The 14,914-nt window shown below is 40.8% G+C and overlaps 1 protein-coding gene across 1 annotated transcript in view; it reads right to left on the bottom strand.

Moving 5' to 3' along the window:
• The window catches only part of igf2r (insulin-like growth factor 2 receptor), a 71,761-nt gene extending 62,922 nt beyond the window's left edge, over window positions 1-8,839 (bottom strand). Inside the window, exons 1-2 of the mRNA XM_080453585.1 lie at window positions 8,593-8,839; window positions 7,679-7,818 (exon numbers count right to left, since the gene is read on the bottom strand). Of these exons, the coding sequence (XP_080309711.1) occupies window positions 7,679-7,818; window positions 8,593-8,690 (238 nt within the window). The 5' untranslated portion in view covers window positions 8,691-8,839. The remainder of the gene's footprint in view (window positions 1-7,678; window positions 7,819-8,592) is intronic.
• Between the last annotated feature and the right edge of the window lie 6,075 nt (window positions 8,840-14,914).

Here is a 14,914-nt window from a genome sequence, read left to right as displayed (position 1 = left end):
GAAGATCAGTCACAAGCAGCCATTTCCCATTGCCTTCGCCTCTGACCTTACTATGTAGTCAAATGATGACAGCATATGTTTTGACTGGATGTGTTCGCAGCCCGTCTACAGTAAGGTCAGGCTGTTACTGACTAGAGTTGAGGTCCTTTGTGTGTGTGTGTGTGTGTGTGTGTGTGTGTGTGTGTGTGTGTGTGTGTGTGTGTGTGTGTGTGTGTGTGTGTGTGTGTGTGTGTGTGTGTGTGTGTGTGTGTGTGTGTGTGTGTGTGTGTGTGTGTGTGTGTGTGATACTGGCAACAGGGGGTCGGGGGAGGTTGGCCAGGTCAAAACATTATTTTGCCAGGCTGTCTACTGGCGTCTTATGTAGAGATAAACTTGGCCTGAGAATGAGAGACCCTGTGTGTGTGTGTGTGTGTGTGTGTGTGAGCAATAGTGGCCAGTAATGAGACATAATGACACTGGGGAAATGGAGAGATTAGTAGAGGCTCAAATAAGTCACAGAGAGAGAGAGACAGAGACAGAGACAGAGAGAAAGAGAGAGAGAGAGAGAGAGAGACAGACAGACAGACGTAGAGACAGTCTCTCTGTAGTCCACAGCACACAGACAAATGCACTAAGCTAGCTTGTATATACTTGTTTTTAACTAGCTACATTACAATTTCACGTTCGATAAAAGCGTATAAATGCATGCGGCATGCGGTTAATTAGACTGTGTGGGGCCTTTGAAATGCATGTAATGTTTACCAAGATTTTAAACATATTTGATTGTCATTCATTCATTGTTTTTCCAAATGTAGTTGGAAGTATACTGCCCCTGTTTTTTTTTATTGAGACATACAGTAGGAAAGCTGATAGACAGACAGTGCAGGAGACGGTAGGAAAATTCAGAGACAGACAGTGTAGGAGAGGCAGACAGTAGGAAAGCTGGGGGGGAGTGTATAAGAGACCGACAGTAAAAAGGCTCAGATGGAGACAGTGCAGGAAAGAGACAGTAGGAAATCTGATCTGTTTGTTTGTTTGTTTATTCAGCCACCAGTGATGGCATCAAATGAAACGTCTTTGAGGATAAGTTATAACACAATAAAGTTTATTGTGGTCCTCATTAATTGCATATGGTTCTGGAGAATGTCATTGTCCCTCGAGAGTGACAGTCAGTCACACATCTCACTCTCCCAACTGCAGTCATTTCTACAGTCACAGCTTAGCTCTACTTCTACAGTATACATTACAAACAACACTAATTGATAGGGATGGGCAATATTATCGTTTTCGCGATATATCGCGATATTTTATTTTTCGATACTGTATCGATACTCCAGGCCGTCATATCGCGATTTTGTTTTGTTTTTGAAAAAAGCTTTTTTCATTTGCAGGCTTTATGAAAAAACATTCAAAGAACCTATCACTGATCTGCAGCTACTCAATATGTAGTGTATATATATATATACAATATGTAGTTATGTAGTGATATATGTATATATCGCAATATGTATCGTATCGCAATATATTGCAATATGTATCGTATCGCAATATATCGTGATATCGCAATATATCGCAATAGATATCGCAATAGATATCGCAATAGATATCGCAATAGATATCGCAATATATCGCAATATATATCGCAATATATTGTGATATAATCGTATCATAACCCATCGTATCGTGAGGTTCTTGCCAATACCCATGCCTACTAATTGATCAAGGTCCCATTCTATGTACTATTCATTAAAACAAAAAATACTTTAACCAGAACCCCAGCCAGTTCCAAATTTCCCACTGAGATCAAACTGCTGAATGGTGTCTGGTGTAATGGTGATTAGGATTAGATTGCTGACCTGTCTGACACACACACACACACCAGTAAAATGTTCCCCTGGCAGAGTACTGATAAGCAACAACACTCTCACTAACCTAATAGGTCTACTGTGAGTGTGAGGTGTGTGTGTGTGTGTGTGTGTGTGTGTGTGTGTGTGTGTGTGTGTGTGTGTGTGTGTGTGTGTGTGTGTGTGTGTGTGACAACACTGCAGGTTCTCCTATCTCTAGTGGGCCATAAAGGAATGTTATTCAGCAGAGCTAGGAGGACAGGGTCTGAACAGCATTTCCGTGACCTACTAACTAACACCAATTATGCAACAGGATGAAGCTTAGCCCCAGACAGACCCTGATACACGGCCTACAGTACTATCCACATGATGTACAGATCAGATCAGGGACACAAGTGGCTCAATCAACCGCAAAGTAGGCTGAAAAATTCATTGTGAACGTTTATGAAAGAGAGGACGAGAAGAGAGTGGGAGGGGTGTGTGTGTGTGTGTGTGTGTGTGTGTGTGTGTGTGCGAGCGCGCACGAATGCTTTTGGTAGGGAAACGGGGGCATTTTCAATTTCCACATTTATCAGTTCCTTGGTGTGCTCATCGTCATGGCGGTGTCATGTGATAGGTCAGCTGCTCTACCACACCTCTGACCCCATCCACCCTCTTTCATCACACTGAACTGTTTGTTTGTTCCCTGGTTTGCATCCTTCTTGGCTGCATTCCCTTCTTCCTCCAACCAACATTCCCTGGGCGAGCTTTTATTTAAAAAAACACTTCCTGATTCTTCTTTTGATATACAGTATGTAGCCTAGGGCCTAACTGGGCTACATAAGCCCATGTTTGGTGTCGATTATCATGCCCTGCCTGTAGCCCAGAAGACTAATATCTCCCTTGGCCAGGGCGATTCCCCTTAGCATAAACGGTACTGTTATGTTTGTTTGGTTTCCCACGCAGGAGAGTTTGATGGTGGTCACCGGGACCAAATACAACATCTAATAATATTTTGCCCCATAACCTCATCTATCTAGAGAACTTTATGGCCCATTTGTGGGGGTCCCAAGTCACTGGACGAGAAACAAGCATTTTTTTCAAATTGATTAACTGGATTTCCTGTAGGAATAATGAGACCAACTTAACAGAGAGGTGGAAAGCAAGTGTTGGTTGAATGGCTTTTGCTTAGTGATAATAATAATTGAGGCCCTACTCATTTGGAGTATTTTCTGTCACTGTACATTTGCACATGTATGACATTTGTCCTCTGCATTTACACATTCTAACTGTTAGGAGCAGTGGGTGCTATTAAAGGGCTGTAAGTGATATTTTATTGTTAAAATATATGTTAATTACCACTATATCATAGCAATCATTGTATTTGTTTTACATGCCATTTGTTAATGTAAATGTGGATTTATAAAAAGCTATTTAATGCTCATATGTCAATTGTTTATGTACAATTAATGCTTCTGTAAAAAACGTATAAAAAAGTTTTTTTTACAGAAAAGAGAAAAATCATTTCTCTAGACTAGTGTGTGACTAACATCAGTTTCCCCATCTCTCCAGCTCTTTAAAACAAAAAAAATACATTTTCAGGTCAGGACAAAAATGTCATCCAATCAGGAGAGAGAACTTATTCAGAATACAGCATAAACAAGTGGAATTGGAAGTGAAGAAACAAAAAAAAAATGTAGACAATTAAATTGGAACTGGAACACTATAAACTTAAAGCTGATGATAAATGATCTCTCTCTCCTGGTTGGATGAAACCACTTATTTTTCTCCTTCCTGCCTCCCTTTCTTCCTCGAGCCCTGTGGCCTGTGATTGCACATGATTGGATCAGTGTGAGCAGCACTGTCACATAATTAGCACCAAGCCAGAGGAATAAAAGATGTGGATGTGTGGGTGGCAAGGATAAGGTGGTTGGCTCGATTTGAGTATAGCCGAAATCTCTCGCTCTCTTCATTACTTTCATTCCATACAGTATACTTCATTGTTCGTCAAATAGCAAAAATAGGGGGGGGGAATTAAAATAGCAAAAATAGAAGATTTACAAGCACACAATGTGTCGCATTAACATGCATTATGTAGATCTGCTATTTTCACTATGTTTACAGAATGTTTGCATATTATTTTTTTTTGCAGAATGTAAGCCTATTATGACATGCCCAGTAAAAAGAATGCTAGTGTTAATTTTGTACTACCGGTACATGAATTCATTTACCAGTCTAATCTATCTACAGTAAGTAATACAGTATAATGGTTTATTTTGTGTCTCACTGCTATTCCACAGTAGTTACAGTACTTCGTAGCTACTTGGTTTATTGTCACTCATTGAGTGACTAGAATTCGTTCCACTTACTCTTGACCTTACATTTTCTACTGTAAGTGCGCTTGGATGTCTATCCATGTTAAAAGGCACGTTTCATCTCATACTACTCAAATTACAGCTGAATAGAAAGGAAACACCTGGCATTCTCAACCCCATGGTGTTTCCCAAAAGCTCCAAGCTGGAGTTTGAGCAACAAAGATTTAAAAAAACAAACTACGGTAAGCCAATGAACTTGTGTCGTTCCAGTGTCTTGTTCCTTGCCGTTCCCCAGACACCATGGTGAGAGGGAGCTAGCACCAGCAGCTTAGGTCTTAGCTCTTCCAGGCAATTTCTGACACACTGCTGCTGAGTCTGATGACCCTACATGCTCTTTGGCAGCGTGTCCCAACACTGAATGGTCACTGGTGGAAAGGTCATGACCACAGGCGGCAGGGCAAGTAGCTGTAGTATTGTTCTGAAATAACTCTGACAGACTGACTGACAGACCCCCTGTCAAATTTGAGAGGCCAGGGGCAAAGAATTGACACAATGTCCTGAAGTCTGTGATTCTCAACTGCTTTTGAGCATGGACCTGAAGTTAATTACCACAAAATATGCCAAATACCATTCAATAACTTTTTAAATATTTGAACTATTAACCCTGTCAGAACATCTTGCTTGAAATGACCACTCTAGTCTATCCTACGTGTTTAAGCACTTAAACCCTATACTTCGCTGACCGGGGCCCCCCAGAGGTCTGTACTTGATCCCCTCCTTTTCCCCCCCACTACACAAAATCTCTTCGCCGAAAATAGCTACAGTACAGTATATCTATAAGCTCGCAACATGATGCGTTGTGAGCTTGTAGATCAGCTATTTTCACCAAATCGTTGCCTATTATGATATCATATGCCCAGAATAGGGACGCTAGTATTCATGTGGTTGAGTCTGAAAATAAAACATTTTACCCGTATGTCTTGCTGTTCCAAATCTATATTTACACATATGGCCTACTCTACTGACAGTGAATAAAATATTTGATGGTACCACAACTTTTGTGTCAGAAATGCTGATTGTGAGCACTGTGAAATCCCTGTGTCTAACTCCCCAAGGCCGCCTCAGAGAAGCTTCCGCAACCTCACCAGGAAAGCATTCATTACGTTACACAGGCAGGCAGCTGGCCTAATAGGACAGAGCTGACCTCATTACATGTCATCAAAATAAATAAAATAAATATTAAAAAAAAAAAAGATTTACAAGCTGTTTCTGTCTCATTGACGCTTCTTTCTTCTGCAATGGCTGTCTAATTTTCAAGCATTCCTCAATGTTTTCGGTAGTGAATGCATGCACCATGCTGTTGGCAGCCCCCACGGCAGGCCAAGCCATTGCAAATGCTAAGTATCAATTTGTGACAATGTGATTAGCCACAGACCAGAACTTCAGCTTACCCACAGCAGTAAAGACCCTCTCTCTTTAACAATACCTCGCACTCACTTGGACTAAAAGTAACAGCAGTTTATTTATCATTATTCATTCATTATAGTTATTATCATTATTTAGAAAGATTATAGTTGGTCACATTCTCTCTGAAATGAAAGATACAAATTGAATCTTAATGCTAGCAAAAGCTATGAGAAAAGCTATTTAATTAACGCATACCTAACCACTTTGCTTTTCTATTCTTCAATTGAAAGGTAGGGTAAGTGATATTTTTGGTTCAAAACAAAGTATTTTTTATAAGGTTAAAGCACTATATTCTGATAGTAATCATTGCTATAGAGTGTTTGTTCAAAGATAGGAGTCTCCCTCTCTCTCCAACTCTTTAGTAAACAGAAAATACATTTACAGGTGGTTGCAAATTTCCAACCAATCAGGAGAGAGTACCCATTTATCAGCTTCAATTTTATATTGTTTCAGTTCCAATTGTGTCTGTTCATTTCTTTGTATCATCACGTGCAATTTAACTTGTTTATCCTATATCCTGTATGAGTTCTCTCTCCTGATTGGATAAAATTGGTATTCCCAACCTGAAAATGCATTTTCTTTTTATCATAGAGCTGGAGAGACAGGTAGGCCCCTCTAACTGAACAAAGACTCCATAGCAATGATTACTATCAGATATAGTAGATATAGATCAGTTATTTAACACTTATTTTCACAAAGGAATATCACTTACCCTACCTTTACTATGTCAAAACAAACTAGACTTATTTGAAATACACAGCCCAACTTGATACACCTAATGCATTACATATTCTTACATAGTGTCAAATAGAAATGCTTCTTTATTAAGATGAATCAAATGTAGCTTGTGCAAAGCAATTCAAACTTTGAAAACTAAAACATATTAACTTAAATGCAATAGATTTAATTTAATAAACAATATATAATATAACAATACTATTGTTATATTTCATATAAATATAATTCATATAATTGTCATCTTATAAATGTGTGTTTTTTTGTTGTTTTTTTCAATGGTGCATTTTGAACTGCCTTCTTGTTGAAATGCTCTATACAACTAAACTATCTTTCCTTACAAAGACATGGTTGATGGACCCTACAGTTTCTGGCCTGGCTTCAGCTGCCTTCAGTTGCACCATCAGAGATGAGATCTGCAGATGCTAATACTGTACTGATAATGGGCTGACAGCGTCCCTTAGCTCTGCGAGAGGCTCCTGTGATGACAGTAGGTACTAGCGTCGGCTGGGTTTCGCCACCGATTGAAAGAAGCTCTGAGGGGAAACAGCAATCTTTTACAGTTTCACTTACTACCTTACACACACATTGAAGCCCCCCGACCCTACCCCCCTAGCCACCTATTTGCTCAACAAATCTTTTGCAATTATATCTGCAACTGGCTGGGTTTCACCTAAGGGTTGGGGTTGAGTGAAGTAAGAGCATCAAACATATTGTTACTGCCTGGTAGTGTTTAAACTTTACACACAACATGGTCAGATAAAAAAATGTAAAGTATTAAATCTCTCAGGCTGTCTAAAGTATTGAATAGGAAAGGAAACCTACTATGAACACAGAACGTCATACAATGTCAACTCAACCCTGGAAATTAGTCATAACGTCTACAAGATGCCACAGTGTCGTGGCTCCATCAAACGCAACATAAGATGAGAGAGTCATTGTGAATGTTGAATAGAGTGGGAGGTGTGTGTGTGTGTGTGTGTGTGTGTGTGTGTGTGTGTGTGTGTGTGTGTGTGTGTGTGTGTGTGCGCTAGGCAAAATATCAAGAAGGAAGTTCAATACCAAGATAATGAAATATTCTTATTTTCATTGTACTGTATCAATCACAGTGTAAAGGAAAATGAGTATGATTTAAATAAAGATGTATAAAAGATTAAGTAGAATTACTTAGTTAAGAGAATGTGACAACATGGAGAGATGTTAAATATAGACATTTGGTGGTCATTCATTATTTTTGTTAATGCTTTTAATTGATAATATTGCCCAGCTCTGTAGGTATGGCACTCCTGTGCAAGTCATTTTGGTATGTTCCACTCATTTCAGTGGATCTGTAATTCAATTCTATCCCACTGTACTCACCGACAGACTGCTCCTGCTGTGTGGTGACATTGCGGGCACAGACAGCAGCGCCAGGGCCACAGGTCGTGTCTGGAGACGACTCACAGAGCTTCAGGGTGTACCTGACCCCGTTGTCCCGGTCTATGGCTTCCCATTTATAACTGCAACATGAGAGCACCACAGTCATCTCCAATTAGAATCAAAAGCATGTTTTGTCTCAATCAGCCGAAATGCAGTGAGTGAGTGAGTGAGTGAGTGAGTGAGTCTCGCTGCTTGTTAATTCAATACAGCAATAAAATAGTTACTTAACGTTGGGAGTAATGACATGTGTTTATGAAGTGCTTTTGTTCATAAGGGTACCCTTTACCCTTTACAGCCCTTGAGGGAAGTGTTGGGTAATAGCTATAGTCCAATGAAAAGGATATGTACAGGTCTGAAAATAAAAATGATTCCCCGTTTCGTATTTAATAACTAATATATTGGTATTATGTGTACTGTTAACTTTGCCAAATGTTGCCTGTAAATCACTAGCATTTGCATCCATCTACTCCATATGCTTGCTATGATCAAAAGCTCTGAGAGTAACACAAACACACAACACACAAGTAAAGGTGTATCTACTTGGCCTATTGCTGCCTTTTACCAAGCTGGTCTTGCCAGTTGACAGTTACAGTAGGCTACTCTCCTCTATCTATTCTATTTAAACACAAGACAAGCAGAGTAAGAGCAGGTTCTGTCTACGCGAGAGAAAGAGTCAACAACAGGAGCAAGGGAAGGGAGGGGGGAGAGACTCACTGAATGCAAACAATGTAGCTATAATAGAAAACATCAACAGCAATATGGGTCTTATAATATAATGCAGCAACAATGTTGCCATTTCCAGCCTGAGCTTGCGTGTCATAAATGGCTCTTTTCATTCTGTCTGGGTGTATTACCTGCACAGATCTTGGTACCACAAGCTGTCACCCGAACCATCTGCACCGGACGGTACCAGCAGCAGCACCACCACCACCAGTAAACACCATAGATCCATTTGTATCGATGCACAGCGGTTAGGTTTGCGAGGAAATCCCAGGTTTCTTTTTGATGTTGTTGTCTTTTATAACGAAATCTTTGTTTACAGCGTTGAGGTGAACTGGGGCGCCGTTTGCGACATGATACAGCAAACTGCTCGTCCCCGGGTGTTGCGAGCTAGGCTAGCAGGAACTGACCCAATCACATGACTGACTCACAGAATGACAACGAGACGTCACGTGGGCGCGCGCAGAGCCCTGACTCATCGGTTCATTGTGAACAGGTATTCCTGTTGGGGAGGAGATTGCCCTGGGCAAGAGCGTGCTGTGAGTTTTCCCTCTGTTAGGAGCGGGTGCTATTCCCAATGGACTGAACATTCCACTACTGTGTGAGGTCTCCAACTTTAGTAAAACATATAAAGACAACTATTTTGTTACTCATCGGAAACAAAGGCTGTTTTGTGTTGTTGAAAGACTATTCTCCACGGTGGGAAGCCTACCTTCTCTGAATAATGCACTTTTTGGGCAGAAAATAAAATATGTCCACCAGATGGAAATTATTGTGATTACTCACCTGCGCCCTCTACAGATCTGGTCAATATAAATTACCATTGACCAGGTCTGTAGAGGTCGCAGTGTAAGAGGCAGACCTGCTTGTTCCTGTTGGGTGGTTGGGTTGGGGTGCTGCTGACCATAGACTGTATGTGCTGACCCAGTCTGTCTGTATGGGAGTCGGTGATTGGCTACCTCTCTCTCCTGGTTTCCTGCTCCAGTGCCCCGTTATGAAAAAATCTATTCAAATGAATTTGCCAGTTTTAAGATGATCCAGGATAGACAAGACCAGTGGTTCTCAAGCTGTGGGTCGGGACCCCCAGGAGGGTCCCCATATGATTTTGGGGGTCCCCAGATGATAGTGAAGTGACAATTTAATACATTTTTAATACCAAATAAATTCCAAAATTGTCAAATATAAGAAAAGGGCAAAATAAATGAAAATAGACAATCTACAACGCCTCACGTTGCCAGGCATTGTGAGCTTGTAGATCTGCTATTTTCACAATATTTATCTGTGGAACTGAGTCAAACAAAATGTAATGCCTCAAATCCTACAGTTCCAAGTGCTTGTCAGGGTGGGGGGTCCCCAGTCAAATGTGATTATTTTGGGGGGTCACAGCCTGAAAAGGTTGAGAATCACTGGACTAGACTGTCCGTGCCTTTCTATTCCCACCTTGCGGCACTGCGGCAGAGTCAGAAGGAGGCCTACAAGCTCTCAATGCGACGCATTGTGAGCTTGTAGATCTGCTGTTTTCAAATGGCCGAAATGTATATAGGGCTGGAGTGGTTACTGTATGTTTTGTGATACTAATCAAAATCTACAAAGTAACTTTTCAAAGTATTGTAGTGGAGTAAAAAGTACAATATTTGCCTCTGAGATGTAGTGGAGTAGAAATAAAAGTGCTGAAAACTGGTATACTCCTGTAAAGTAAAGAATACCTCAAAATTCTACTGAAGTACAGTACTTGAGTAAATGTACTTACTTTACACCACTGTTCATAAGTCAGTGGCCACAACAGTTTATGTTTGTTCATAACAATGGTACATACAAAAAAATATTTAAAAAGGTTTTACTAATCCAGAAATGCAGCCGACCCGAGCAGGATCAAAGGAAAATCTTCAAAACGAACCAACTCTGATGAAAGACAATTCAAGTCAAGTTGACTTAGTCTGATGTGAAGAAGAGTCCATCCTCCCTTAATCCCAGTTTCGCGAAACTGATGATGATTATCTGCACAACGACGATCGATCGGACATTATTATTTAATCTTGCACGTATAATTATGTCAGCAAATCGTCAGTTTGATTGATTGATTGAATGAATACTTTATTTAGAAGTTTGCAGAGAAAAAAGCACATGGAAGTACAGTTTACAATACAAGGTCAACTAATGGGATCCTCACATACTCAATTCATGGAGACATTAAAAGACAGACAGATATACACTACTATGCAGAACATCATATGAACATTTTAAAGGTAAGAAAAAAAAAGAAATACGGTAAACAGTTCGAGGGGGGGGGGGCAGTTTGGAATTGGTATTTCAAGGCAGTTTTGAAAGTGAGTAGGGTTTTACACTCCTTCACTACTTTTGGTAGGGCATTCCACATGTTTGTTGCATAGCAGGAGAACGAGTTCAGCCCCTTGTTTGTGCCAAATCTGGGTTGGACATGATCAGTGGAGATGCCTCTGTTGTTGTGATTGTGGACTTCATTTACGTTTTTGAAATACTTTGACAGGTACATGGGTATCCCAATGTTGTGGTGTATCTCGTAGACCAGGCCCATTGCAAGTTGCCTACTCTGTCCTCAACCCTGAGCAGTGGTGGACAGTAACGGAGTAAATGTACTTGAGTACTGTACTTGAGTACAGATTCTGAGGATCTGTACTTTACTTGAGTACTAGATTTTTTTGATACGTATTACTCTTACTTGAGTACATTTCCAAGACAAATATTCTACTTTTACTCGGGTATATTTCTAGGAAGGCTATAAAGTACTGAGTACTTTTAAGCCCACTCCACATCCACAACAATGTTTCGCCATGCATGTTGCAAGGAGTTGCAACATGCAACTACTTGCAAGGAGTTGCAACATGCAACTATTGCAACCATTAACCCCAATGGCAGTTGCAAGGAGTTGCAACATGCAACTACTTGCAACCATTACCCCAATGGCAGTTGCAAGGAGTTGCAACATGCAACTACTTGCAACTACTTGCAACCATTACCCCAATGGCAGTTGCAAGAAGTTGCAACATGCAACTACTTGCAACTACTTGCAACCATTACCCCAATGGCAGTTGCAAGGAGTTGCAACATGCAACTACTTGCAACCATTACCCCAATGGCAGTTGCAAGGAGTTGCAACATGCAACTACTTGCAACTACTTGCAACCATTAACCCCAATGGCAGTTGCAAGGAGTTGCAACATGCAACTACTTGCAACTACTTGCAACCATTACCCCAATGGCAGTTGTAAGGAGTTGCATCGGTGTGGTTGACCTTAAAACAGTTTTGTTGCAAGGAGTTGCGACTAGTTGCATTGGTGCGGTTTGGCCTTTAGGTTGGCTGTTTTTTTCTTCCCTAAAATGCAATTGGCCTAACTTCTGCTCTCACACTAGCCGTGTTTCTGGCTTCCCCCTCCGCTTGCCTCTTTGTCAGTCGCGTAACGAGGCAACAGTATGCCCCGACGCGAGGCGGTCACAGCGGGCCCTCACACGCGCGCGCAGCGCGCGTGCATGTGCGCGTGCATGTGCGCCCGGACTGCGCGCACGCGCTTCGCCCGGACTGCGCGCACGGACTGCGTGCAATTTTCGCGCGGTTATTAGTGGTTTCTGATACTTTTTTTCGCGGGTTTGTGACGGATTTCGGGTACATAAACAACGGTTTTGTAACAATGTTAAGGGGCACACCCAGGTTTATTTTTGAATATTATATATATATATATTATATATATTTTTTTTATATATAATTCTTTTTTTCTTTTTGTTTGGATGGGGAGGTGCCCCTAACGTCACGGGCCCCAACGCAACCGCGTTGTCTACGTGACGGTAGTGACGCCCCTGCTCTTTGTTACATCTTGTATGGTGTATAGGAGTAAAAGTATTTAGTTCTGGTTCCTCAGTCATTTCTATGTTTTTATAAGTGTTTCTGAAGGCTTTGTATAACATCTACAAGCAAGCAGATCAGTGCATGCAGTGCAGGTGGGTTCAGAGAGTTACAGTACTTCTCTGAAACAAGAGTTACAAGGTCCTATAAATTCATTGTGAAAACATTACAGCAATTCATTGATATCAAAATTAAGAAATGTACTTTTACTTTTACTTGTACTTTAAGTATTTTTTCAAAGCATGTACTTTGGAATACTTAAGTATATTTAAAAACAATTACTATTTTACTCTTACTTGAGTAACATTTTGACTGAGCTACTTTTACTTATAGTGGAGTGAATTTGACCAAGGAGTATCTATACTCTTACTCAAGTACTGGGGTCGAGTACTTCGTCCACCTCTGACCCTGAGCCATCTGACCCTAGCAAGATGAGCAGGGGTTAGATGAGTTGTATGTTTAAGGCCAAGAAGTAGCCTTACTAGTTTGTTTCGGGATGTCTGGAGCCTTATTTTTAAGGCCTTAGTGGTTTTGGTACCATGAGGAGCATGCATCTCATACATCTCCATGAATTGAGCAGTGGTGGACAGTAACAGAGTAAATGTACTTGAGTACTGTACTTGAGTACAGATTCTGAGGATCTGTACTTTACTTGAGTATTAGATTTTTTTCTAATACTTATTACTATTCCTTGAGTACATTTCCAAGAAAAATATTTTACTTTTACTCAAGTATATTTCTAGGAAGGCTGTAAAGTACTGAGTACTTTTAAGCCCACTCCACATCCACACCAATGATTCGCCATGCAACTCCTTGCAACATGGAACTACTCCCCCAATGGGGAGTCGCAATTCCTGTTGCAAGGAGTTGCGACTAATTGCCTTGGTGCGGTTTGACCTTTAGGTTGGCTGTTTTCTTGTCTTCCCTAAAATGCAATTGGCCTAACTTCTGCTCTCACACTGGCCGTGTTTCTGTCTTCCCCCTCCGCTCGCCTCTTTGTTACATCTTGTATGGGTGTATAGGAGTAAAAGTATTTAGTTCTGGTTCCTCAGTCACTTCTATGTTTTTATAGGTTTTTTCTATGTTTTTTACAGGCTTTGTATTAGTGGTACAAGCACATCAGTGCATGCAGTGCTGGTTTCAGTGCCGAGTTACAGTACTTCTCTGAAACAAGGGTTACAAGGTCCTATAAATTAATTGTGAAAACATTACAGCAATTCATTGATCTAAAAATTAAGAAATGTACTTCTACTTTTACTTGTACTTTAAGTATTTTTCAAAGCATGTGCTTTGGAATACTTAAGTATATTTAAAAGCAATGACTTTTTTACTCTTACTTGAGTAACATTTTGACTGAGCTACTTTTACTTATAGTGGAGTACATTTGACCAAGGAGTATCTGTACTTTTACTCAATTACTGGGGTCGAGTACTTCGTCCACCTCTGGAATTGAGTAAGTGCTCCATGAATTGAGGACGTGACTACATGCGGATCCCATTTGAAACAAGCCATTGTGGCTCTCCTGGGCAATCCTATTTAGTTGACCTTGTATTGTAAACTGTACTTTCATGTGCTTTTTTCTCTGCAAACTTCTAAATAAAGTATTCAAATTAAATCAAAAAGGTCCTCGTCCTCATGGAGAAAGAATGGGTGGGGGTCGCCTGTGTAGTGTTCTCTTCGCACTAAACGTGCGATTATAACGATTATGACCCGATGACCAAATGCAGAGTCTCTCGCGTCTCATGATCATCATCATACCTGTTTATGGCACCTGCACAGTCTTGGGATTCCTGGGGAATTCCTTGTTGTTACATGCATCCTGTGATTCCTGTCAAGTTAGTTATTTAAAACACATTTTCAAGGCAGCAAATTCTTGTGTCGTCACTCAAGCCAGTTTAACTGGTGTTTTGCGAATACGGTGTCGCTTGCCACTTTTGCCAGACCTGGTTTAAAGCAAAGTAAGTTAACTCAAGCAATAGCCATGGATCACACGACGATCGTCTGTCACGACGGATGAACTTCAACATAGTGTTTGTTTGCACTTTCTCCCTTTTTGGCCCGCCCCGTACATCTACATAACTCATAACTGTTCAGATTTCAAACATTAAGTGTTTACCCCATGGCCACGGATGTTACAATTTCTTTACGGGCCCCAAAGCCAAAAGTACCCGTATCATCTGTATTGTTCAATAAAAAGCATTTTAATCCGATCGATGGTCATTTTCTCATAGAGTTGTAATGTATCAAAATGCAATACACCTCCCAACCGATAGGGTCGCGTACCCTGCTGAAAAAACCAGCTTAGACCAGCCTAAGCTGGACCAGCTGGTTTTAGCTGGTCTTGGTGGTTGACCACCTTAAGGTGTGTTTTGGACGTCCAAAACACACCTTAAGCTGGTCTTGGTGGTTGACCAGCTTAAGGTGGTAGGTTTTGCTGGTTTAAACTGGTAGCTGGTTTAAGCTGGTAGCTGGTATTTTTGATGGTTTAGCTGGTTTAAGCTGGTAGCTGGTATTTATGATGGTTTAGCTGGTTTAAGCTGGTAGCTGGTATTTTTGATGGTTTAGCTGGTTTAAGCTGG

This window comes from Gymnoscopelus braueri (genome assembly GCF_963280865.1).
Source record: "Gymnoscopelus braueri genome assembly, chromosome: 16".
In the NCBI taxonomy this organism is placed as follows: domain Eukaryota; kingdom Metazoa; phylum Chordata; class Actinopteri; order Myctophiformes; family Myctophidae; genus Gymnoscopelus; species Gymnoscopelus braueri.
Note: the sequence above shows the minus strand (reverse complement) of the source record. Positions and strands in the feature narration are given on the sequence as shown.